General features: G+C 44.3%; 1 protein-coding gene across 1 annotated transcript in view; it reads right to left on the bottom strand.

The window, feature by feature from the left end:
• Window positions 1-26,677, bottom strand: part of hmcn1 (hemicentin 1) — a 757,099-nt gene that overhangs the window by 31,902 nt on the left and 698,520 nt on the right. Inside the window, exons 91-97 of the mRNA XM_085982583.1 lie at window positions 20,497-20,667; window positions 18,832-19,002; window positions 12,847-13,017; window positions 5,994-6,143; window positions 5,306-5,443; window positions 3,160-3,281; window positions 1,213-1,453 (exon numbers count right to left, since the gene is read on the bottom strand). Of these exons, the coding sequence (XP_085838709.1) occupies window positions 1,213-1,453; window positions 3,160-3,281; window positions 5,306-5,443; window positions 5,994-6,143; window positions 12,847-13,017; window positions 18,832-19,002; window positions 20,497-20,667 (1,164 nt within the window). The remainder of the gene's footprint in view (window positions 1-1,212; window positions 1,454-3,159; window positions 3,282-5,305; window positions 5,444-5,993; window positions 6,144-12,846; window positions 13,018-18,831; window positions 19,003-20,496; window positions 20,668-26,677) is intronic.

The raw sequence follows: 26,677 nt of genomic DNA, 5'->3' as shown, positions 1-26,677 counted from the left end.
TAAACATAATCTGTGTTGATAGAACACTATCTTATAGCAGAGGACAAACACCACGATACCAATCCCCCAGGATGAGGGTACCAGCTTTGTGAACAAGTAACAACCTAAGTAGATTGTTACTGGTCCCCAGGGCTGGCGCGGTCCTCCTGGTGGATTGGTATCATCTTACTTGACCTTTACTATTAGACAGTGTCCAAAATCAGTGCAGACTATATTTGACAGCAGTGCCATTATTTTTTAAAGAGTGTAAATTACTACAATCTAGAGATCTTGGTATGCAGGATCCATAATTGAGCCAAACTAGTATAGGACATATCTGCCAATTAACTGGCAGACTTGATGCAGGATCAGACCTTGCCTCAGTCAAGCATCACACAAATGAATTTCATGACCAAGTGCAGTTGTCATCTGGAAACTGTCCAATGAAAAATTATTTTATTTTTTATTGCTCCTCTAGCTATGCATAAAGTGTGAAATACATTCTGTATTCAATGTTTCCTTTCTATATCTATGAAGCCTCAGGAAAAATTGTACCAATTTCTACTGCAATAACCTATTAAGTAATAGATTAATAGCAGCTAATCTGCAGCAGGGGAACATGCAGCCACAGTACAATACTGATCCGTTAATCAGTGATACAAAACCATTATCTTTCCCCCAATGTGACCACTTGTGAAATCTATCCTTTAGACTTGGTAGTCCAAGCCAATATTATACATGGTCATAACAACAAACTAGTTATGGTTGCAACCTAAGCACCTGTCTTCAAAAAAATTTGATGCTTTACCGCTGGAAGAGAATCAGAAAACCATGTTACACACAGGAGGTTGGGGCTGCTATCAAAAATTTATCTTGCAGAGCAATGGAACTTCAAGAGCAGGATTTAAAAATGCTGTATGCTATGAAAAAGATATAAACTAAATGAAAATGCTACAGTCTAAGGGTGAAAGTATTACAATCTGCTGCATTGTACATATTAAATGTTAAATAAAATATTCCTTAGTTTGGGCAGGATTGCATTACAAAAATAGAACACCTTAGTAATTATTTTTGATAGCACTAATACATCAGGCTACTCCAAACCTTGAAGCTTTGACCACTATTAACAGATCAGCACTGTTATATATAGCATTAACTACAAGTTCTAAGTCCTACGATGGTAAAGAACCTCTTAGTTTAAAGTGAGAAAGAACTAGATTTCTGTTTCATTACCTTTACTGATGATAGCATGAATCTTGTACTCTAGAATTTCATCTAGTGGGCTGTACTCTGCTGCAATGGATGTAGCATGGAGTGTCTCTACTAAGAATGGCATTCGGCCTCGATTATTATGATCATAAGTAATGGTGTGATTCCAAGAGTATGGTACGCTGGCATCATCTACTGTAAACATCCTGGTAGAGTACGCGTAAATCTGGCCTGGTCCAATCTGAATATAGTCCTCTGTGTAATCCTGAACACACCACAAAATTGCATGGCATTACTATGTTTGAATATTTCCTCTGTATACAATAACAGCAATGATATTCATAAGGATTGGTGATGGGTAACCATGGGTGCATTGATCTTGCTATCAATGCTATACTACATTACAGCCCAGAAGTTGCTGAAAAAATAACGGTGTGTGAACAATGCATGCCATTATTACTATACAAATCAGCCAGCAACTTGTAGTGATGAAGAGATACCCTGTGAATTGTGAATCGCCACAAGTTGCTGGTCAATTTGTGTTGCTCTGCCATTAACTTTGTGAAAATGGCATCTTAAGAACATAAGAAATAGGAGCAGGAGTGGGCCATACTGCCCCTCAAGCCTGCTCCGCCATTCAATAAGATCATGGCTGATCAGCGACCTCAACTCCACTTTCCTGCCCAATCTCCATATCCCTTGATTCCCCATGAATCCAAAAATCTATTCTCAAAGACTCAGCATTCACAGCCCTCTGGGACAGAGAATTCCAAAGACACTCAACCCTCTGAGTGAAGAAATTCCTCCTCATCTCAGTCTTAAATGGCCTACCGCTTATCCTGAGACTATGCCCCCTAGTTCTAGACATTCCAGCCAGGGGAAACAACCTCTCAGCATCTTGCCTTTAACCTCCCTTGATTTTCATGAAGTTGCTGCATTTGCACATTAAATTGTCCATAAACATGGTACAGAAAGTTAAGTCTAGTAATTAAAAGCGTAAGTACCCTTTGAACGACATGCTAATTGTTGATGACTGGCAATCAACCTCTCTGGCCCAGGAAGTGAGCAATTAAAAGTGTGACATCTCATTCCTTCAGGTTGTGAATTGTTGTTGGGAGATTTTAAAAATGTCAAATTAATTAAAAAAAAATCTTACTTTTCCTTTCTGTCTTTTCTTTGCTCTCTCTTAAATCCAATCTTTCATTCCCTCTATTTCTCTTTCTGTACCTGATTTGACATTGAATTCACCCACTCTAATTCACCCTCCAGTCCTTCCTCTGTTTATTTCTCAATCCTTTAATCTCATTGGTTAAGGAGATACACTGTTTGTCCTGTTGTTCACCAAGGTCCCAGATGCCCTGTTGCTTTCGCTGCGCCGTCATCAGTTCACACTTCCAGCAAATTTGTGGGCAAAAATTTTTAAAACCTAATTGTGCAGCAAGAAATCTAACTAACAGTGCATGCTGTGAGGTGCTCCACTCCAGCAAAATCTGGGCCAATATGAGAATATGTAAATGTTGGAGTAATGATAATGATATGAGGTTTGGGGAGGACTGGCATGTTCCTGGGCAGTATATATATTTGCTCACCAGAGATTAGAGCTGTATATGAAGCAGCAGAGGTAATAGGCATGCATTCAGGTCTTTATAGAAAGTGTACAAAAACAATCCTTTATTAACAGACAGCATGACACTTTAGCAACTCAAAATTAGCACTTATTTATTGACTGTCTGTACAGTGTGAAATGGAGTTTTGGTTCCATAGAGACTTCTGGCTTCAAAATACTGGAACATGCAGCATCAGGTATAAACGCATGATAGACTTTAACATCTTAAAAAGTGTCAGTACTGGGAATTTGGGTGGAAATTTGCATGCAGGTCAACCTAGACTTTTCCTTAAAAAAGACGCATTCTAAGACGCATTCTTCTTATTCTGTCATTATTGAGAATCACAATGCATTTCCTATAGTACCTTAACATTAAGGTTTACAGATGACGGAAGTTGCAGCACATATCCATTCACCACAATATCCAGTAATAGTGCCCCATCTGAGTCCAGGCCTCTAGCAATGTGCGTCATTCGTAGTATCTCTCCTAGAAACCACAGCGACGAAACCAAAAAGAATTCTCACTAATGCAGCCTGTGCTTTTATAAATGCTCCACTGTGTGGCATTGACTTCAGTGTTAAAAGATTACAGGTTACAAACACATCAAATATGCTGGGTATGAACACTCTGGCATGGGGATCTTATTCAGATTTTCCAAAAATATTGTGTTTATTGGCATTTTTATCGTCTATATAATCAATTTACTGCTACTGATACATTTTAGAATTAACGTAAGAAAAAGCATCACTGGCCATATCATAATCTTGATAACTGGCTGCTTTCACAATAAAAAGTGCACATCTTCATTTTAAAATAACCAGCCGTTGCTAGGACAGGGGTGTCCAACCGAAGGCCCTAAGGCTGCATGCAGCTCCCGCGGCCGGGAGATCCCTCCACACCGCGGCAACTACTATTTGTACTTATATTTCTTTAGCTGATTTGTCCTAGAGGTTTTGTAATGGCTTTTCAGCACTAAATCCTATATCAGAACACCAACATCTGTTAGTATCAGCAACTTGTGATAGATGCAAATTAATGGGAACATGAATTTGACTTTATTTGTGGCCCTCCAAGCTCCATCGTATGCACCGACGTGGACCACAGGACAAAAACGCTTGGGCACCCATGTATTTGGGAATTGTCTGAGGTGCTGCTCATGGCAAGTCAGAGGATGTGCTGCTTTGAAAAGACAGGAGCAAAGGACAGTAAAATACAATGGGCCTGAAATTCTGTGGGGTTTCTCCCGGTCTTGCGCTGTTTTCAGTCATTTCTCTTGTGATTTCACCAGTATCCTGACTGGGAGACCCCCAGTGGAATTTCAGGGCCCATGTACACTACTGAAATGTAGGAACATATCACTTTAAGGCTACAAGGTGCAATTGCTCTGCATTCTTGAAATGAACGCTCAGGACAGTTACAGGTCAGGTTGCAAATCAGAACCTGGCTTTGGTTGTGGGAAAGTCAATTAAGAAGCTACAGACACTCTGGCTCAGTATTAAATCTGCATTAGACAATCTGTGATCTTGGGAGTGTAATGATACATATTAGTCTTAAGTTAAAATTGATTTTATTTCATTACATCATAAATGCTCCATTAAAAGACTGGGATTTAATTTCTGCTGTCGGTTATTTTTAGTGCACCAGGTAAAATATGTCCACATAAATTTTTGGCTGTGATATTTTAATTCAGCCATTGACCTCTAAAATAAATGGATTAACTGCTGTGTTAAAATAGTAGAGAGAGGAATTTAATGCAAGCGTGTTAACTGCTGCACTAAATGCAGTGCACAGGACCTTAAACCTTTTTGTTGTAGTAATTCACAATTTCTGACAATGTCCTTATAGTTATCCATGAAAACAGCTGGGGAAAATCATTGAAAGATTGATGTGTTTAAATACTTAATTTAAAACATCACAGAACATGCATGTTTGATAGCCAGCAAAATCCAGTTCTCTATATACTATTGCAGAATCACTACCCTTTGATCAACCTGGGGATTTTTCACTTTAATAACAAACAAGTCAAACCGCTCAGAGTTCTCCTAGTAAGAAAATCTTCTGGATTGAAATCATGCCATGCAATATCATTAACAAACAGGTGGACAGGTTCATATGAGATTCCTTTGTCCTACATCTTAAAGCTGTTAACTCTTTTCAACGGAAGAGAAAGGAATTTCACACAAACCAATAGCAAAAGACGTGATTTCAAGACATTTGTGTTTAATTGCAAAATTTGCTCACCTAACATGGATATCAACATTTAAAGAGACAGACAAATATTCTGTACTGACCATGCAGCATGTTTGTGAGAAAACAGCTGGCAGGAGTGCTCCCCACAGTGGAAAAATTGTCTGATGTAAAAATACTTCACAGAAAATGTTTTCAACTTCCAATGAAACCCTGTACTATTTAAAAAATTATTCATGAACTAACCAGATGAAATGATTAATCTCCTCTTCCAATTTTCATGTACTATGAAAAGATTTTAAATAATGTATTTATCAACTAACCAGTGGCAAATTCGACTTGTGTCTCGCGTCTGAATACCCCTTCTGTAAGAGAGTATCCATTAACTGCTTCCCCGATTTCCTTTGCAGTTGTCCAATAAATGGGATTTAAGATTGAAATGAGCTTCCTCATAGCAGGGCCTAGAAAAACAATGGAATACTTAACACAAAACACGATAGGCTTGGGGAAGTTACAAAGCAGCAACCATGCCAATAGTTTACAGTATGCACAGAGTGACTTTGATACATAGAAGGTGGGTTCACCAGTAAATCAAGAGCATTCAGACCTGCCTTGCTTTTTTATGGCGATATATCAGTGAGTGCATACTACAAGCCTTTGGGCTGTAAGCAAATGAAGGATGCTGGTCATGTGACTTACAAGACAGAATTACTAAGTGAGATGTTGTGTTGCTTGCTGCTTTGTCCAAATACATAAAATAATGGTGTTCTCTGGCATAGTTAGCATATTAATATGATTGCCTGCACCAAGTAGAACAACAAAACTGTTAAAGTATATGTTTAGGTGATATCCCCTCCCCATGGTTACTTTATTCCCTTTGTTCCATCTATTTCTAAATTGTCTCTTTTGTCTGTTTTTAATGACATTTCACTTTTATTGAAGGGAATGTCAGCCGCGTTGGAATCAAACCCAGGTTCTGAAGGCGAAGCCCGGATCCTTCTAGACACTTACCAATGCTCCTTGGTACGTTTGAGATTTGTGCTTGTATAATTCGAGCACCAGTTTCTGGACTGTCAAAGACTGTAGCGTTCAGCAAAGCAACGCCAAATTCCACATTGTTAATATTCCCTATAACACTTCCTCTGGCCCACTGAGGACCACCTGAAGGAAAGAAACAATTATTGCACATTTCCTGCCACTTGAAAAGAAAATTTAAAGCATAGATTAAAATCTGTTAATTGGAGCCATGATAATTAACCAAAAACACAAGGGCTGACCAAACATCACACCTCCACCCGAGATGAATGCTTTCATAGGCTTGGGCTAGAAAACACTTCCTTGGCTGAAACATATTCATTCTTAGATACACTGCATAATAATGGCCCGGATTTGCCGTCATTACCCCTCTGAAACTCTCTGTAACTTCAGGATTTAGCGCTTGCACAGATAAACGCGGAAATCCTGACGTTGCGGTCAGTCATTTCCTGCTCCGCCACAGGTTGCGCTGTGGAACTCCCCATAGCCGGCAATCAATTCAAATCACTTGAACTGACAAAAACTTCACCTTTTAAGATGGAATATCGCTGTTGAAAGCACCTAAAACGTTAAGCCTCGTTGAAAGAGGTGTAACTGGGTTTTTAACGTCGTACTGACTGCTGAACAACCGTTCTAGCCCTGAAAAACGAATTTTACATTTGTGGAATGTCAAATTTTCCATTACTGTAATACAGGAAACTTTGTGCTATCCGGCACCGACGGGACCGAGCTGTTGCCGTTCCCTCAAAACTTTTCATCTCCGTATCTGACAACAAACACTGTTGCTTAGCAACAGCTTCTAAACAGTCGGCCCGTACCTTGGAAGCATCTCTGTAGCTTAGCAACAGCTTCAGAGAGACTTTCCAGAGCCTTACTGTTGGAAAAAAAAGCCACGAGAAGAAAAAAAACCTAACAAAACGGCTCCTGATTTTTACCGGTGGCTCGAGCTTGCCGGACACTTAGCCTCCGGATAACACAAAGTTTCCTGTATGATTAAAAATTACAAGTTCTTAATATATCTATATTTTTAAGTTTGTTTATGATATTTCAACTTCTACCTTAATCCTATGTATATGTCCCAATCTTTATTTCATTCTCAGCAAAATTTATAAAACTAAATTATATTCTGCACATTTTTTTATTTCCTGGTTTGTTGTCTGTGAGAATTCTTCAATTTGATTGGCTGCTTAGCCAGCTTGATGGCATCACAGTTGTTGAACGCTGGGGACTCACTTAATTTCACCCCAGCTTCAAACTAAGGTCAGAAGAGTTAAAATTGACGCCAGAGATCGCTAGGGCAGCTTTCTTTGAGGTCAGCGGCGATCGCCGTCGCTTCGCTGCTGACTGCAAATTCTGGGCCAATGATTTTCTTAGGCCTAAATAATCTTTATAAATTTCAAAATTTATGTGGGCCTTCCATCATACAAAGAATATTCTCTTATAAATTTATTTGGCTAATTTTAAAATAGAATTCAAGAAGTACAATTTTGGCTCCCCCTGATTGACTCAGTGGGGTCAATTTTGTCGAACCTGTCGGGAAGAAGGCGGGACTTCCCCTTTCGGGTTTCTGACCCGCCTACTTCGACAGTGCAGGGCAGGTACCCGCCGCCCCTGAAACTTACGTGGGGTGGGGTTTTGGGCGGGATGGTGTCGGGACCCCCAAATTCGGGATTTCCCCCCCCCCCCCACACGCCTGAAACCCCGCCTGACGGCTTCCCGAAAAGCTAGCCCAGTGAGTTTATCCAATATGTAGCTGAGCTATGAAGAGCAGGGAAGTTCCAGGCTTCATCTGCACTCTATACTGATTGTTCGCAACCATGGTGTCCTATTTGACCCGGAGCTGAGCTTCCGACCCCATATCCTCTCCATCACCAAGACCGCCTACTTCCACTTCTGTAATATTGCCCGTCTCTGCCCCTGCCTCCGCTCATCTGCTGCTCAAACCCGCATCCAAGCCCTTGTTACCTCTAGACTCGATTATTCTAATGCTTTCCTGCCCAGCCTCCCACCTTGCACCCTTCATAAGCTTGCGCTCGTCCAAAACTCTGATGCCCGTATCATAAGAACATAAGAAATAGGAGCAGGAGTAGGCCATTCGGCCCCTCGAGCCTGCTCCGCCATTCAATAAGATCATGGCTGATCTGATCTTGGCCTCAACTCCACTTTTCTACCTGTTCCCCATAACCCTCGACTCCCCTGTAGTTCAAAAATCTGTCTATCTCAGCCTTGAAATATATTCAATGACTCCGCCTCCACTGCTCCCTGGGGTAAAGAATTCCAAAGATTCACGACCCTCAGAGAAGAAATTCCTCCTCATCTCCGTCTTAAATAGGCGACCCCTTATTCTGAAACTGTGCCCCCTAGTTCTAGATTGCCCCACGAGGGGAAACATCCTCTCAGCATCTACCCTGTCAAGCTCCCTCAGAATCTTATGTTTCAATAAGATCACCTCTCATTCTTCTAAACTCCAATGAGTATAGGCCCAACCTGCTCAACCTTTCGTCATACGACAACCCCTTCATCCCAGGAATCAACCTAGTGAACCTTCTCTGAACTGCCTCCAATGCAAGTATATCCCTCCTTAAATAAGCAGACGAAAACTGTACGCAGTATTCTAGGTGTGGTCTCACCAATGCCCTGTACAGTTGTAGCAAGACTTCCAAACTTTTATATTCCATCCCCCTTGCAATAAAGGCCAACATTCCATTTGCCTTACTAATTACTTGCTATACCTGCATGCTAACTTTTTGTGTTTCATGTATGAGGACACCCAGATCCCTCTGTACTGCAGCATTCTGTAGTCTCTCTCCATTTAAATAATATTTTGCTTTTCTATTCTTCCTGCCAAACTGGATAACCTCACATTTTCCCACATTATACTCCATCTGCCAAATTTTTGCCCACTCACTTAACCTATTTATATACCTTTGCAGACTCTTTGGGCTGGATTTTGTTACTGGAGGCGTGTAGGAGGCGGGACTACAACTTTTGGGGTTGTAGTCCCGCCTCCATCGAGTTGTGGCCAACCCACTCGATTTTCACTTGATTGACCTTGTTAAGCCCGCCCACTTTGGTGTCAAAAACAGAAAGGCAGACTATTATCTGAGTGGCAATAGATTGGGAGAAGGGGAAGTGCAACGAGACCTGGGTGTCCTTGTGCACCAGTCGCTGAAGGTAAGCATGCAGGTGCAGCAGGCGGTGAAGAAGGCAAATGGTATGTTGGCCTTCATAGCGAAAGGGTTTGAGTACAGGAGCAAGGATGTCTTGCTGTAGTTGTACAGGGTCTTGGTGAGACCACACCTTGAGTACTGTGTGCAGTTTTGGTCGCCTTATCTGAGGAAGGATGTTCTTGCCATGGAAGGAGTTCAGCGAAGATTCACAAGGCTGATCCCTGGGATGGCAGGAATGACGTATGAGGAGAGATTGGGTTGATTGGGCTTATACTCGCTGGAGTTTAGAAGAATGAGAGGGGATCTCATCGAAACTTATAAAATTCTGACAGGTCTGGACAAACTAGATGCAGGTAGAATGTTCCCGATGGTCGGAGAGTCCAGAACCAGGGGTCATAGTCTAAGGATAAGGGGTAAGCCATTTAGGACAGAGATGAGGAAGAATTTCTTCACCCAGAGTGGTGAACCTGTGGAATTCGCTACCACAGAAGGCGGTTGAGGCCAAGTCTTTAAATATATTCAAAAAGGAGTTAGATATATTTCTTAGAGCTAAAGGTATCAAGGGATATGGGGAGAAGGCAGGTACGGGGTACTGAGTTTGGATGATCAGCCATGATCTCATCGAATGGCAGAGCAGGCTCGAGGGGCCGAATGGCCTACTCCTGCTCCTATCTTCTATGTTTCTATTAAGGGCCACCCGGCAACAGATGACGTCACAGATTGACATTTCATCTGTCAAGAGCTTTTGACAGATGAAATATCAACGTTTGACAGCTCTTTGAAGCGTGGTTTGGAGTCGTTGGGAATCCCACACTACAGGAATAAAAATAGGGATTAGGCTAAAAACTGCCTGTTAACTACCTGTTAACAGGCAGTTAATTGGCACTAATCCCCTTCCCGCCTTGGGGAGGCGGCTCCCAGCACAGGTCGGGTATCCGCCTCCTTTGAAACTGGCATGGAGACGGGTTGGGGGCGGGATGGGTTTGTGCCCCCACGATTTCGCAATTTTAACCCCCCACACGCCTCCAATCCCGCCTCCACGGCCCAATGAAAATCCTGCCCTTTGTGTCCTCCTCACAACTTGTTTTCCCACCTATCTTTGTATCATCAGTAAATTTGGCTACAGTACACTCGGTCCCTTCATCCAAGTCATCAATATAGATTGTAAATGGTTGAGGCCCCAGCACTGATCCCTGTGGCACCCCACTAGTTACAGTTTGCCAACCTGAAAATGACCCATTTATCCCGACTCTCTGTTTTCTGTTAGTTAGCCAATCCTCTATCCATGCTAATATATTACCCCCAACACTATCTTGTGCAGTGATCTTTTATGTGGCACCTTATCGAATGCCTTTTGGAAATCCAAATACACTACATCTACTGGTTCCCCTTTATCCACCCTGCTCGTTACATCCTCAAAGAACTTTAATAAATTTGTCAAGCACGATTTCCCTTTCATAAAACCATGTTGACTCTGCTTGATTGTATTATGATTTTCTAAATGTCCTGCTGTTACTTCCTTAATAATGGATTCCAGCATTTTCCCAATGACAGATGTTAGGCTAACTGGCTTATAGTTTCCGGCTTTCTGTCTCCCTCCTTTCTTGAATATGGGCATTACATTTACAGTTTTCCAATCCGCTGGGACCTTTCCAGAGTCTAGGGAATTTTGGAAGATGACAACCAATGCGTCCACTATCTCTGCAGCCACTTCTTTTGAGACCATAGGATGCAGGCCATCAGGTCCAGGGGACTTATCAGCCTTTAGTCCCATTAGTTTGCCTAGTACTTTTTCTCTAGTGATAGTGATTGTTTTAAGTTCCTCCCTTTTGCCCCTTGATTTTCCACTATTATTGGGATGCTTTTAGTGTCTTCTACCGTTAATATCAGATACAAAATATTTGTTCAAAGTCAAAGTATCCTAACTCGCAGCAAGTCCCGTTCACACATCACCCCTGTAATCATTGACCTCCATTGGCTCCCAGTCCGGCAACGTCTCAATTTAAAAACTCTCATCCTCGTTTTCAAATCCCTCCATGGCTTCGCCCCTCCCTATCTGTAACCTCCTCCAACCCTACAACCCTCCGAGATCTCTGCGCTCCTCCAATTCTGGCCTCTAGCGCATCCCCAATTTTCTTAGCTCCACCATTGGCGGCCGTGCTTTCACCTGCCTAGGCCCCAAGCTCTGGAATTCCCTCCCTAAATTTCTCCGCCTCTCTAACTCTCTCTTATCCTTTAAGACGCTCCTTAAAACCTACCCCATTGGACCAAGCATCTGACCTAATATCTCCATATGGGGCTCAGTGTCAAGTTTTGTTTGATAATCGCTCCTGTGAAGCGCTCTGGGATGTTTTACTCTATATAAATGCAAGTTGTTGCTGAGTTAGTTGATCTGAGCAAAGGCAGTGGTAGGGGTGCTACAACTGGCCTCAGCAGCCCTGCTTTAGGGAGGCAGAAAATTAAGCTGAATTTCTGTCCCCAATTGTTATTTAATGTGTCCTGCAAAAACGCAAATGTCTGGAAATGAGATGGTGACACAATCAGCTTGGCTGTTGTTGTGCTTCATAGTCAAACAGCTTGATGATACTCACTGTCAACACGTGACTAATGATTAAAGTTGGGTGAGGTACTGGAGTTGCCGGATCCCCATGCAAACTATATGCAACAAGGAACCAATGACTTCAGGACAGCAGGTGGAGGAGAGAAAGGAAGCTTTGGGGAAATGAACTTCTTCTGCTCAGCATTAGCTGATGTGCTGGTTTAAAGGAATCTTTAGACGATAAATCTAGCTTTCAGAGTAAAGCCAACATAAGAAGTAGGAGCAGGAGTAGGCCATATGGCCCCTCGGGCCTGCTCCGCCATTCAATAGGATCATGGCTGATCCGAATCTAGACTCACGTCCACTTCCCTGCCCGCTCCCCGTAACCCCTAATTCCCTTATCTGCTAGGACAATGTCTATCTCCATTTTAAATTTATTTAATGTTGCAGCTTCCACAGCTCTCTGGGGTAGCAAATTCCATAGATTTACTACCCTCTGAATGAAGAAGTTTCTCCTCATCTCAGTTTTGAAAGGGCGGCTCCTTATTCTAAGATTATGCCCCCTAGTTCTAGTCTCACCCATCAGTGGAAACATCCTCACCACATCCACCCGATCAAGCCCCCTCACAATCTTATGTTTCGATAAGATCGCCTCTCATTCTTCTGAACTCCAATGAGTAGAGGCCCAACCTACTCAACCTTTCCTCATACGTCAACCCCCTCATCTCCGGAATCAACCGAGTGAACCTTCTCTGAACCGCCTCGAGAGCAAGTATATCTTTTCTTAAATATGGAAACCAAAACTGCATGCAGTATTCCAGGTGTGGCCTCACCAATACCCTGTATAACTGCAGCAAGACTTCCCTGTGCATTATTTTTCACTAAATGTCACTGTCATAGAAATTACAGCACAGAAGGAGGCCATTTAGCTCATTAGGCCTGTGCTAATGTCAACAACAGCGATGAAGTAAAAACTAGTGTTATTGACAAAAGGTAATGTCTTGTAAAGCACCTATCCTGGCGACAGTGGCTTCTTCAAAATGGTTCTCATTGATTTATGAAGATTACATCAAACTCAAAGCGGAAGTCTCTTTGAACATTCAAAAAACAGCTGACAAACCTGGACAGGGTTGGACTTTACACCTGGACACCTGTGAGCCATCTCCTGGGCATGAGCGGCCTCCACTAGAGGGCACTGGGTTGTTACACAGATGGAGTCGCCTCTGTTCGCCGCCTCCACAAGATGCTGAACAATCATTCCAGGCTTGCCAAGGTCCCCAGTTTCCATCCACTGGACATAAATTTAGGAGGAATAAATAAGATCAATTGGCAATAGCAATATTTATTTTATGGAGGAAGAATCTGAGGAAACATTACCATATATTAGACTAATTCATTAGGTATTACATGAAGTTAAATGCCTTTCCAATGAGTAAAGATTATGCTTTTAGAAACGTTCCTCTCTCGATCCTTGTAAGCTCCAAACATCCTTTCCTACACGTCTCTTTGCATCCCCACGTTAATGAAATTAAGATTTGTTGCAATATCCTACTCTAACTCATTCTTTCCTCAGACTTCAAATCTGTGGAACTTCTTACCTCCTTCAGTCTTTCCTTTCATCCAAAATCTGCAGACTTTTGAAGCCCAAAGCTTGGTGTCACCTAATCAGCATGACTAGATTTATCTTGACTTCTCTCTTAGGAGGTGAAATCTGTTTTGCAGTTGCGCAAAATAGGCGATAGCAAAAGGGCAGCCCGTTCTACACTGCGCCCGATTAACTTCAATGGAAGAGAAAATTGGAGAGAGTATAGACTCACTATTGCCTGGTTTGTGCTACCGCCCAAGACAAATTTCACCCCCTTAGTCTTTTAAACTTGCTGCTATCCTGCACATCAATATCTCAAATTAAAAAAACATTGTAAAATAAAACAATTTTAAGATCAGCAACAATGTTTACAATAAAAACAGAAAATGCTGGAAACACTCAGCAGGTCAGGCAGCATCTGTGGAGAGAGAAACAGAGGTAACGTTTCAGGTCGACGATCTTTCGTCAGAACTGGAAAAAGTTAGAGATGTAACAGGTTTTAAGCAGGGAAAGGGGGAGGGGAGGAAAGAACAAAAGGGAAGGTCTGTGATAGGATGGAAGGCAGGAGAGATTAAATGACAAAAGGTATTATTGTACAAAGCAAAAGGAGATGGTAATGGGACAGGTAAAGAAACAAAAGATGAGTCTATTGCTTTTGTATTAATGTTTACAATATATTATCCATATTTAATTCCCTTGAAGGGCTCAGATTAAACATTGCAATTTTTAAACCAATAGTATAAGCAGCACTATGAAAAGCAGCACATTCATGAAAAAGAGTGTTTGACATATCTTCTTTTTGAGGGGAGAAACAAGAACCAGACAGACTGGCAAGCTTCATTTCTGCACCAGTGACTCAGCAAAGGAGATGGAATGATGCATTTTTCTTTTGGCTATTTTCACCTTTAAAAAAAAAGAAACCAGTACATCCATGTATTTTATGAAATCACTGTACCGTTTGTCACATGGTATTTAGAGGTATATGTTAGTATATCCAGATAGTTGGTATGTTGTGCACATGTTGGGAACAGTGCGCTGTTTGAAGGGGTGGTGTAGAGTTGGGTCTTGTTGTGGGGAAGGTAGTGCTCCACCATAGTGAGGGGATGCACTGCCTTGCACGTAACAGTGACAGTTGCATGAGTTGGTGTGTTGTGGGGGGTTTTGCTCTGTAGTGGGTACGTCCAGCATGCATAAGATGCTGTAAGATTGGGCAGAGTCAACATGGATTTATGAAAGGGAAATCCTGTTTGACAAACCTATTGGAGTTCTTTGAGGATGTAACTAGTAAAGTAGACAAAGGGGAACTGGTAGATGTGGTGTATCTGGATTTTCAGAAGGCCTTCGATAAGGTCCCACACAACAGGTTGGTGAACAAAATTAGGGCACATGGAATTGGGGGTAATATACTAGCATGGATTGAGAATTGGTTAACAGACAGAAAACAAAAAGAGTAGGGATAAACGGGTCTTTTTCAGGATGGCAGGCTGTGACTAGTGGGGTACCGCAAGGATCGGTGCTTGGGCCACAGCTATTCACAATCTATATCAATGATTTGGATGAGGGGACTAAATGTAACATTTCCAAATTTGCTGATGACACAAAGCTAGGTGGCAGTGTCAGTTGCAAAGAGGATGTGAAGAGGCTTCAAGGGGATCTCGACAGGCTCAGTGAGTGGGTGGAAACATGGCAGATGGATTATAATGTGGATAAATGTGAAGTTATCCACTTTGGTAGAAAAAACAGAAAGGCAGAGTATTTCCTAAATGGTGAAAGTTTGGGGAATGCAGATGCTCAAAGGGACCTGGGTGTCCTTGTACATGAGTCACTGAAACTGAATGTGCAGTTGCAGCAAGCCATTAGGAAGGCAAATGGTATGCTGGCCTTCATTACAAGAGGATTTGAGTAAAGGAGTAAAAAAGTCTTACTCCAATTATATAGGGCCTTGGTGAGACCACACCTGGAGTACTGTGTACAATTTTGGTCTCCTTACCTAAGGAAGGATATACTTGCCATAGAGGGAGTACAACGAAGGTTCACGAGATTGATTCCTGGGATGGCGGGACTGTCGTATGAGAAGAGATTGAGTAAACTAGGCCTGTATTCTCTTGAATTCAGAAGAATGAGAGGGGATCTCATTGAAGCATATAAAATTATTACAGGGCTTGATAGAGTGGATGCTGGGAGAATGTTTCCCTTGGCTGGGGAGTCTAGAACCAGGGGCCACAGCCTCAGGATAAAGGGTAGGCCATTCAGGACTGAGATGAGAAGAAATTTCTTCACACAGAGGGTGGTGAATCTTTGGAATTCTCTACCGCAGAGAGCTGTGGAGGCTCAGTCATTGGGTATATTCAAAACAGAAGTCGATAGATTTCTGACTAGTAAGGGCATCAAGGGATATGGCGAGAAGGCCAGTGAATGGAATTGAGGCAGAAGATCAGCCGTGATCTCATTGAATGGCGGAGTAGGCTCGAAGGGCCGAATGGCCAACTCCTGCTCCTATTCCTTATGTTCTTATAAGCATGTATCTGATTGTGAGGCCCGTTATTTCCCTGATGGTTTTCAAGATTGTTGCCCTATAGGGCTGAATGGGAGGGTAGTACCAGAATGAGTGCAGCAGTAAACCTGTCTGGCCACAGCTCTTCCTGGTATTGCCTCCCCTCTCTCAGGGATGGTAGGAATTTGTGGGCCAAGGGTGGAGTGTCATATATTCAGTTATCTTGAATGTTATAAGTGCACTTATGCATTCTGCTGCAGGTGGTAGTGTTGATGCATTTCAATACAAACAACATCAGTGCATCATGAAGAAATAAAGTAAACTCTTTCCCAGAGAACATATACCCCTTTAACTACACACAAAAATGGTTGCCACTTCTCACAGCTTCTGCGATATCGGTTCTGATGCTGCATTTTATCCCATATTTGCGTCTCATGCTATATCGTCTCATCTCATATCTGCATAATTTTAGGACACAGCACTTCTCTCAACAAGAACAACATCACATCTGAAATACTCTGATTTCCTGGATGTGCAGATTTTGAGAACATGGTTCTTTTTGTTAGGTTTTGATTTATTTTATACTTGTTCATGATTAAAAAGTGCAACTGTCTGAGAACATCTATGCATAGAAACTCAAGACTTCCATAATCAGCACCTGCGAAGTGACGCTCGGTCACTCGACCAGGAAACACCAAGACTGGTTCAACGAGAACGACCAGGAGATCCAGGAGCTAATAAGCCACAAGCTGGAAACAGCAACAGAACTCGAGAGCAAGAAAGCAGCTCTACAGACGCCTGAATGCCGAGGTCCAACAAAAAACTCGCGACCTAAAGAAGAGATGGTGGATGGAGAAAGCGCAGGAGATCCAACAGCTAGCCAACAACCACGACGTACGTGGATTCTTTAGCGCAGTCGAGGCCATCTACGGCCCAAGCACCCAAGGTCCTACCCCACTGCGGGCCAAGAATGGAGAGGTACTCATCAAGGACAAAGAGGCAGTCAGTGCCCGCTGGAAGGAGCACTTCGAAGATCTCCTTAACCGAGACTCCGTCTTCGACACGAGTGTCCTCAACTCCATCCGCAGCAGGCTACCCACCACCACCTCAACACAATCCCAGCCCGGCATGAGGTTGAAAAGGCCATCCGACAACTGAAGAACAACAAGGCCTCAGGAGCAGATGGAATCCCTACCGAGGCGCTAAAACATGGCGGAGAAGCACTATTGGCACGAATACATGAACTCATTTCTCTTATTTGGAAGGAGGAGAGCATGCCAGGGGATCTCAGATGCCATAATCGTGACCATCTTGAAGAAGGGTGACAAGTCCAATTGCGGTAATTACAGAGGAGTCTCCCTGCTGTCTGCCACAGGGAAAGTCATCGTAAGAATCCTGCTCAATTGCCTTCTCCCAGTGGCTGAAGAGCTCCTCCCAGAGTCGCAATGCGGATTCCGCCCACTAAGGGGCACAGTGGACATGATCTTCACCGCGCGTCAACTACAAGAGAAATGCAGGAAACAGCACCAACCGCTGTACATGGCCTTCTTTGACCTCACAAAGGCCTTTGACACCGTCAACCGTGAGGGATTGTGGAGTGTCCTCCTCAAATTCGGCTGCCCTCAAAAGTTTGTCACCATCCTCCGCCTGCTTCACGATGACATGCAAGTCGTGATCCTGACTAACGGATCCAACACAGACCCAATTCACGTATGGACCGGGGTCAAGCAAGGCTGTGTCATCGCACCAACGCTCTTCTCGATCTTCCTTGCTGCAATGCTCCATCTCACCCTCAGTAAGCTCCCCGCTGGAGTGGAGCTAAACTACAGAACAAACGGGAAACTGTTCAACCTCCGTCGCCTCCAGTCCAAATCCCAGGTCGTCCCATCCTCTGTCATTGAATTACAGTATGCAGACGACGCTTGTGTCTGCGCTCACTCTGAGGCCGAACTCCAAACCATCATCAACACCTTCGCTGAAGCATACTAGAGCATGGGCTTTACACTAAACATCCGTAAGACAAAGGGCCCTCTACCACCCTGCCCCCGCCACACAGTACTGCTCCCCGATTATCAAAATCCATGACGAGGCATTGGACAACGAGGACCACTTTCCATACCTCGGGAGCCTACTGTCAACAAGGGCAGATGTCAATGACGAAGTCCAACACCGCCTTCAGTGTGCCAGTGCAGCCTTCGGTCGCCTGAGGAAGAGAGTGTTTGAAGACCAGGACCTCAAACCCAGCACCAAGCTCATGGTCTACAGAGCAGTAGTGATACCCACCCTCCTGTATGCTTCAGAGACATGGACCATGTACAGTAGACACCTCAAAGCACTGGAGAGGTACCACCAATGCTGCCTCCGCAAGATCCTGCAAATCCATTGGCAGGATAGGTGCACCAACGTCAGTGTTCTTGCCCAGGCCAACATCCCCAGCATCGAAGCTTTGACCACGCTCGATCAGCTCCGATGGACAGGCCACATCGTCCGCATGCCCGATATGAGACTCCCAAAACAAGTGCTCTACTCGGAGCTCCGACACGGCAGGAGAGCCCCAGATGGGCAGAGGAAACGCTTCAAGGACATCCTCAAAGCCTCCTTGGAAAAGTGCAACATCCCCACCGACACCTGGGAATCCTTGGCCCAAGACCGCACAAAGTGGAGGAGAAGCATCCAGGAATGCGCCGAACACCTCGAGTCTCTTTGCCGGGAGCAAGCTGAAGCCAAGCGCAAACAGCGCACGTCAACCCAAGCACCCCACCCACCCGCCCCTTCAACCACCGTCTGCCCCACCTGTGACAGAGACTGTAGGTCCCGCATTGGACTCATCAGTCACCTGAGAACTCATTTTTAGTGTGGAAGCAACTCATCCTCAGTTCCGAGGGACTACCCAAGAAGATAGAAACTGGCAAACACAAATGTTGATCACTATTTTCAGTTCTCTGATCTGTTTGCTATTTAGATATAATTACACCAGAAATTCCTGATAGTACTGTCCCATAATGCTCCAAAATCAACCAGCTCACCTGGGCAAACATCAGTGCTACACCGTTGAATCTGAGTGTCAGCTCCAGCACAAGTCCTTCCACCACTTGCTGCCCGGGGATTGTCACAGGTACGATATCGTCGCATTTGGCCTCCATTGCATGTCCGACTGCAGGTTCCCCAACTGCTCCATGGACCCCAGTTACCATGGACTGAAGAAGATGTAAAAAGTGTAAACAATTTTAGCATTATTAACTAAGTTGTGACTTGTGAACTGTAGCATAAGATGTACAAAGCATAGAGCAAGCAAGACTTCCTGCTGAGCGCCTGGGACCACTGGCTTCCCAACATAACAGGTGTGAGGTGTTTATCAATTACCAAGACAAGCTAACCAATTGCTTCTTGTTTACAGCCTTCAAGGAAGTCCACTTTCATTAGCATATTAATCACATATTGCATCATGCCTTTTTAAAAAACTTGCATGAATATACTATTATTTAAATCACATTTTAATGTAACTATTTTTCCAAATCCTTTCTGTGGAAAAATAGTCAAAAGTTCCAGAAATGTGATGAGGACAAATGTCAGGGCAAATTTCTTCATGCAAAGCTTTATTAACACTTGGAATGGTAGGGTAATGAAGGTGAGAACATTAGATTAGTTCAAGAGACAAATAGATGATCTGATGAGGAGGAACATAACTTTTTTTCCTGGATGAATTGGCTAAGAATAATTCAATGGCCTTCCTCATCTGTATTTATCTTGTAATTTTGTGAATGAAGAGTAAAATAACTGAGAACTAGGCTTTGCTACTGCAGCTAAGGTCAAGGGTATGTTACGGATATAAAGGCCAGGGTCCAGCAAAGTCAGTTCAGTGCAGTCCCGAGGATACAGCCACTCTTCCAGCTCCCTGCTCAAGTCACTGCTGTTGACAGTTGCTTTAACTGGCTATTATCTAAATGTACACGATTATGCAACGTGATATAACCTGTTCCAGTAAATACATGACCAACACATCTGCTTAACCAATTAACTGATGTAGAAGAGAGTTTCATTGCAATTATTTTGGCGTCAGAGGGTATTTGAAACATATGCAAAACCATCTCCATGCTCAAGAGTCTCCAAGCCTCGTAACTCATAAATTCTCAGGGAGATTTTCTATTTGCCCAATATGGTGTAAACACTCTCACCCCAGAGGGACATAACCCACTTACCGAAATTCAGAGAGTTTAAGTGCAGGTTGGCAATAAAAGATTCCTACTGCTGGAGTTTAATTAGCTATAAATGTGGAATGTTTCAGCACAGAACAATGCTATTCATTAGGGCAATAGATTAGAGGGTTACACATGTAAAGTCAATCATTTCTTATAGACAAAAAGACAAACTGCAAATGAAAATCAGCATCTGAAAAGACAGATTCATATTTCAGGCACAGACCGTGGTCAAAACCTCTGACTTAAGGCCTCAAGATGTTAATTAGTCTTTTCAGGTACTGATGGACCTGCCATGTATTTCTAGAATATTCTGGTTTTATTTTCATTGTATCATATTTTAATCTATTGTAAGATGGCTTTTTTTAAATTCTAAATGTTCTTTGTTTGAAGATGTGCACATTGCAATGGTTTAATCAGTTAATGGATGGCAGTAACTGGACATCCATCCAGTTAGCATTTAGTGAAGGCCTGGAATCATCATTCTGTACTCACCTGGACATGGATCACTGTTGCAGAAGTCGATTTGTACATCATTGCCTTCACAGTAGCGTCCTCCATACTGCGGTGTTGGATCTGAGCATGTTCTGGCCCTTTGGCGAGTGCCTCCTCCACAGGACACACTACATGCAGTCCAGCTGATCCAAGATGTCCATTTTCCATCCACTAAAACAGTGAGATACCAGATACTGAGAAGAGGTGAAGTTTGTTAACCTACAATATAATACCCATGATCAATTCTGCCAGCCCTCGGGGACTTTTCACTCATCCAATAAGGCAAAGACCACAGCTAAATCTCTTTTATACTTGTCAAACAGGTTGTTGTGTTAATGCCCTGGGCTATATGCAGTGAATAATGACTACCTTTGTGACGGATTTCAAATAGTTTCCTAATGCAGGCTCCATTCACTTATGATTGGGACTCAGAAAGCAAGCGCTGAATTTATATAAAACCTTTCATGCCTTCATGATGCCCCAAAGCGCTTCAAAGCCAATGAATCACTTTTGTACAAAAGCAAAATACTGTGGATGCTGGAAATCGGAAATAAAAACAGAAAATTCTGGAAACACTCAGCAGGTCAGGTGGCATCTGTGGAGAGAGAAACAGAGTTAACGTTTCAGTCGATGACCTTTCGTCAGACCTGAAACATTGGCCCAGTAATTCCTGTCACAATGCGTGAGTACGGATGGGGTACTCACGCATGTGACCGGAGGAATTGCCGGTTTTCAGCATGCACAGCGCATGCGCTGAAAACCGGCATTTCCTGTCCTCTGACCCAAGGGGTTAAGAGGCAGAACGCGTGCGACTGCACAGGCAGCGCGTGCGCAGTGAAATTCCTTTTTTTTTTCCAGAGTTGCCTGAGTGTAAAGGCCTCCGGTTTTTACGCGTGGAAAAACCAGACGTAAGTACTTAGTTTTACAGGTAAGTGGGCTTTTAGTACAATTTAGAAAATTTTTTCCCACAGGTTTATTGTTTTTAAAGAATTTACAGTAAGGTAAGTTTAGTTTTAGACCCTATTTTTTTTTAAATTTATTTTTTTCAAAAAATTGATTAATTGTTTAAAACATTTTTTTAAACTTATTTATAGTTAATATAATCAGTGGGATGTTTTTTAAAATTTTATTTAAAGTTTAAGTAGTGTTTTGGCAGCCCATACTTTTCATGAGTTTGACAGTTCTTACTCTCAAACTCATGAATGAGTTTCCCCTCCCCTGATTGGCTGCGCAGTGTTCACCTGATCCCAGCCGGCACATTGCACTAACTACGCCACTGGATCAGGTAAGCACATCGCACCGACATCTAAACCGGGCCAGTGACAGGAAATGCAAGCAGGCCCGGGCTTCAGATGTCGGCGCGCAGGGTGAGTGCACATCGGGGGCTTGCACACGCGGCAAGCTCCCGATCCTAATTTCAGGGCCATTAACTCTGTTTCTCTCTCCACAGGTGCTGCCTGACCTGCTGAGTATTTTCTGTTTTTATTTCAGATTTCCAGCATCTGCAGCATGTTGCTTATATAAATTTAAGACTTAATAAAATTAATAACTAATTTTTATACAGAAGGAGTACTTGTGTTACAGGGGGTAAGCGGAATTTTTCTAACACGGGAGGGGGGCTTCGGAAGCAGAAAGGTCAAGAACCCCATGTCTAGATTATGTACTCACATTCTGGAGTGGAGCTTGATCTCAAAACCTGCTAACTCAAGAGGTGGGAGTACACCCAATTTTATTACCAAACTAATACTCAGATTAAGTAGTTACTACAAACAGGTAGCACGTATGAGTTTTGGAATATGAGTTAAAGAAGGGAGTGATTATTTCTACGGTGTTCTGAGTCCCTGTGCACATGCGCCCCTGTTTGGCACTGCGCATGCGCACTCGTTCAGTCGTGTATGTGCAATCGACGTTGCGGTGGCTGCGGCCTGTGGCCTCAACTGGCACGCTTCCCTGGGCTCCCTGTGGAGAAGATCAGGGGATCGGATGGGGGGGGGGAAGAAAGGAGCTTGGAAGCGGGGGAGAGAGGAGCTTGCGTGGGAGGGGTGAAGAGGGGAGAGAGGAGCGAAGAGGGGAGAGAGGAGCTCATGGGTTGTGGGGGTGGCGGAAAGAGAGGCGGGGAGGAGATAGAAGAGAGGAGAGAGGAGCTTGCGGGGGGGATGAGAGAGGAGCTCGGAGAGGGGGTGGGGAAGAGGGAGAGGGGGTGGGGGAAGAGGGAGAGAGGAGTTCTCGGGGTGGGGGGGTGGGAGGTCTGGAACTTGAGGGGGAGGGAGGGAGAATGTCTGGAACTCAGGGGGGGAAGAGAGGGAGGTGGTCAGTGTAATGTATATACCTTTAAGGGGGGGGGGAACTACTTTTTACAGCTCATGTATACTGTAGTACCGGCAGTGACCACACCTGTATATAGCACTGAGTAGTAATCTGTACAGGCAGTTCCACTGTGAGCCACGTTGAGTAAACACCGGTTATACCGTTCTCCGCAGTCTGTGTCTTATTATACACAGACACAACATTGACGACGAGGCAAGTTCGAACCTACCTGCAACTCTGCATCACCTCCCGGGGATTCGTTCCTGGAGATCAGTGGATTGGAGGTCAAGGCCAGAGACTCGGGCGTCGACCACGGGCAACCGCCCAGTCATCCAGCAGAGACTCGAGAATTGCGGGGAAGGCTGTCGAGAGCCAGGCTTGGCTTTCCAGTCGAGGTGGTCCAGCGAAACGGGCTGGCAACAGGTAGTGCGCAGACCTTTCCCAGACAGTGGCGGGCTAGAGCCCGACCGAGCGGCACAGCAAAGGGCCGAGCAGCGTCGACGGGGGAGAGAGAGGGCAGAGCGCACAGGGCGCAGCCGGTGTTCAGTGGCCGAGCAGCGTCGGAGAGACGCGCAGAAACCCGCGAGGCGCCGCCATTGCCACGAGGACCGCCGAGAGCGGCGTTGGCAGCAGCGCAGGAGAAGCGCGCGAAACCTACAGGGTGCCGCCACTGCCACGAGAACCACCGGGAGCGGCGTTGGCAGCAGCGGGGGAGGAAGGAAAGCGCGGGAGACGCCATTTTAAGCCATTGGGAGACGCCATTTTAAACCACACCCAAAATGCCGAAGAGTGGCAGTATCACCACATTTGACAATGAAGTCGAAGATTGGACTACATATGTCAAACGAATAGAGGTGTACTGCAAGGCAAATGAGGTGTCAGATGACAAGAAAGCGTCGGTATTGTTAAATTTAATGGGTGCAAAGACGAAATCTAGTAACCCCAACGAAGCCAATGGAAAAGAGTTTTGAAGACATAGTAACGATACTAAAGGAACATTTAAACCCCACACCGCTGCTGATAGCAGAAAGATTCCAGTTTCACAAATGGATGAAAGCAATGCTGATTATTTAACAGAACTGCGCAAAGTATCGAAACACTGCCAGTTTGGAGCGGGACTGGCAGATACCTTAAGGGACAAGTTTGTGTGTGGGCTTCAAAGTGAAGGAACGCAGAAACGGCTTTTATCTGAAAAGGACCTTACGCTGGAAAAGGCTTTCAGCATTGCGGTATCATATGAAGCAGCAGCACGGGGCGCTGCAGAGATACAACAGAGACAGCAAGAATATGGCACAAACGAAATGTCATATGGAACAGAGAAGTGCTATTGCTGCGGCAGAACAACACACGACCAGAATGATTGCTGGTTCAAAGACAAAGTGTGCAGACAGTGTGGAAAAGTAGGACACATAGCACGAGTCTGCAGGTCGGGAAAGAAAACCAGCAATACGAAACCTACCAAAGGAAAGTACAAGAAGGTACATAAGATGACGGAGAATAGTTCAGATGAACAAAAGAGTGATAACAACTCCGAAAGCAGGGAACTGAGTTGTCTGAAACTACATAATATGATCACAACGGGGGATCACCGAACCATTTGGGTCACTCTCAAGATAGCAGGAGTCCAGGTAAAGATGGAATTGGACACAGGATCAGCCCTAACAGTCATAAACCGACGGGACTACGAGCGGCTATTCTCACACATTCTGTGATAGTGGATTGGCGGTTAGGATCAGATCAGCCATGATCTTATTGAATGGCGGAGCAGGCTCGAGGGGCTGATTGGCCTACTCCTGCTCCTATTCCTTATGTTCTTATGTTCACACATACCCTTGAGAGACACAAAAATTATTTTGAAGACGTACACGGGGCAAAAAGTCTACCCCAAAGGAAAAATAAGGGTGACCATTATATATAATGGTAAGGAAACACCAAAACTAGACCTGTATGTATTGCAAGATGGAGGACCACCATTACTGGGACGTGAATGGATCCGGAAAATACAACTGGATTGGCATTCCATACAGGCACTGACTGTGGCTGACAAAAAGGATGACGACGTCACACCTGGGCGACTGTCAAAGATCCTAACTGACGCGAAAGAAGTGTTCCAGCAAGGACTCGGAACACTAAAAGGCATGACAGCGATGATTAAAATTGAAGAAAACGCAAGCCCAAAATTTTTTAAGGCCAGACCTTATGCGATCCGCCCAGCCGTCGAAGCAGAGCTGGAGAGTCTGGAACGTTCAGGTGTACTGTCCAAGGTAGACTGGAGCGAGTGGGCTACACCCATCGTCCCTGTGATGAAAAAGTCATTGAGCAGCACGCCTGGGGAACCAAGGAAGGTTCGCATCTGTGGGGACTTTAAGGTAACAGTGAACCCGGTCCTTCACACCGTACAATATCCACTTCCGCGGATTGAAGATATTTTCGCCTCGCTATCTGGAGGGAAACGCTTCACTAACATTGATCTGGCCCAGGCGTATCTGCAAATGGAGGTAGAAGAAGCATCAAAAAAATACCTCACAATCAACCCCCATAAAGGTCTCTACCAATACAACCGTCTGGTATTCGGGGTAGCATCAGCTCCTGCTATTTGGCAGAGGGCAATGGAACAAGTTCTGCAAGGGATCCCAGGGATCCAGTGTTATTTGGACGATATCCTGGTCACGGGCGAAAATGACAGTGATCACCTTGCCAACCTGGAGCAGGTGCTCACTAGATTGCAGGAATATGGGCTCTGAGCTAACTGCCCCAAATGCGAGTTTTTTAGAAAATAGATCTCGTATTGTGGCCACGTTATCGATAAAGAGGGGTTACATAAGTCCCCAGAGAAGATTGAGGCAGTAGTCAAGGCTCCAGCACCGGAAAATGTGTCACAACTGAGGTCGTTCCTCGGGCTGGTAAACTACTACCATAAGTTCTTGCCAAATTTGTCTACAATACTACACCCACTGAACACCCTACTGCAAATTGGGGTGCCATGGAAGTGGAGTGACGAATGTAGACGAGCTTTCCAGAAGAGCAAAACACTAATCACATCGAAAGAGGTATTGGCCCATTACAACCCAGCATTACCAATTCGGTTGGCATGTGATGCGTCACCCTATGGCATTGGAGCGGTGCTGTCGCACAAATTCTCGGACGGTTCAGAGAGGCCAATAGCCTTTGCGTCACGATCACTAACCTCAGCCGAGCGTAACTACGCCCAGATTGACAGGGAGGCCCTCAGCCTAGTGTGGGGAGTGAAAAAGTTCAATCACTATCTGCACGGGCAGAAATTCACCTTGCTGACTGATCACCAGCCTCTTGTCTCCATTTTTAATCCGAAGAAGGGTGTCCCGGTAATGACTGCGCAGCGACTACAAAGATGGTCACTTTTTCTAGGGGCGCACCACTATGAGATTGAATATAAGGGCACGAAACAGCATGGAAATGCTGATGGGCTATCACGCCTGCCACTGCCTACTGCGGAGGAAGCACCAGCAGTGGATCCTGTCGAAATATTCCATTCGACTATAGTTGAATACCTACCGGTAACTAACGCTTGTATCGAAAAGGAAACCCGAAATGACCCGACACTGTCTCGGGTATATGATTTGACGGTGAAGGGATGGCCAGCACATGGCGACTCACTGTTGCCAGCATTCTCGACAAGGAGAGAACAGCTATCAGTGTGCCGGGGGACCTTGATGTGTGGATCCCGAGTGGTAATTCCACCCAAGTTAAGGGATAGAGTGCTCAATGAGCTTCATGAGGGTCATCTGGGAGGGGTAAAAATGAAAAGCCTAGCCAGGGCTTATGTGTGGTGGCCGGGAATTGATAAACAAATCGAGGACCTGACCAAGCGCTGCTCAGGATGCCAGAAAGTCCA

Source organism: Somniosus microcephalus, chromosome 3 (assembly GCF_052327205.1).
Source record: "Somniosus microcephalus isolate GS21.2 chromosome 3, FLI_Smic_1.0, whole genome shotgun sequence".
Classification (NCBI taxonomy): Eukaryota; Metazoa; Chordata; class Chondrichthyes; order Squaliformes; family Somniosidae; genus Somniosus; species Somniosus microcephalus.
The sequence above is the reverse complement of the archived record's forward strand: the minus strand, read 5'-3'. Positions and strand labels throughout refer to the sequence as shown.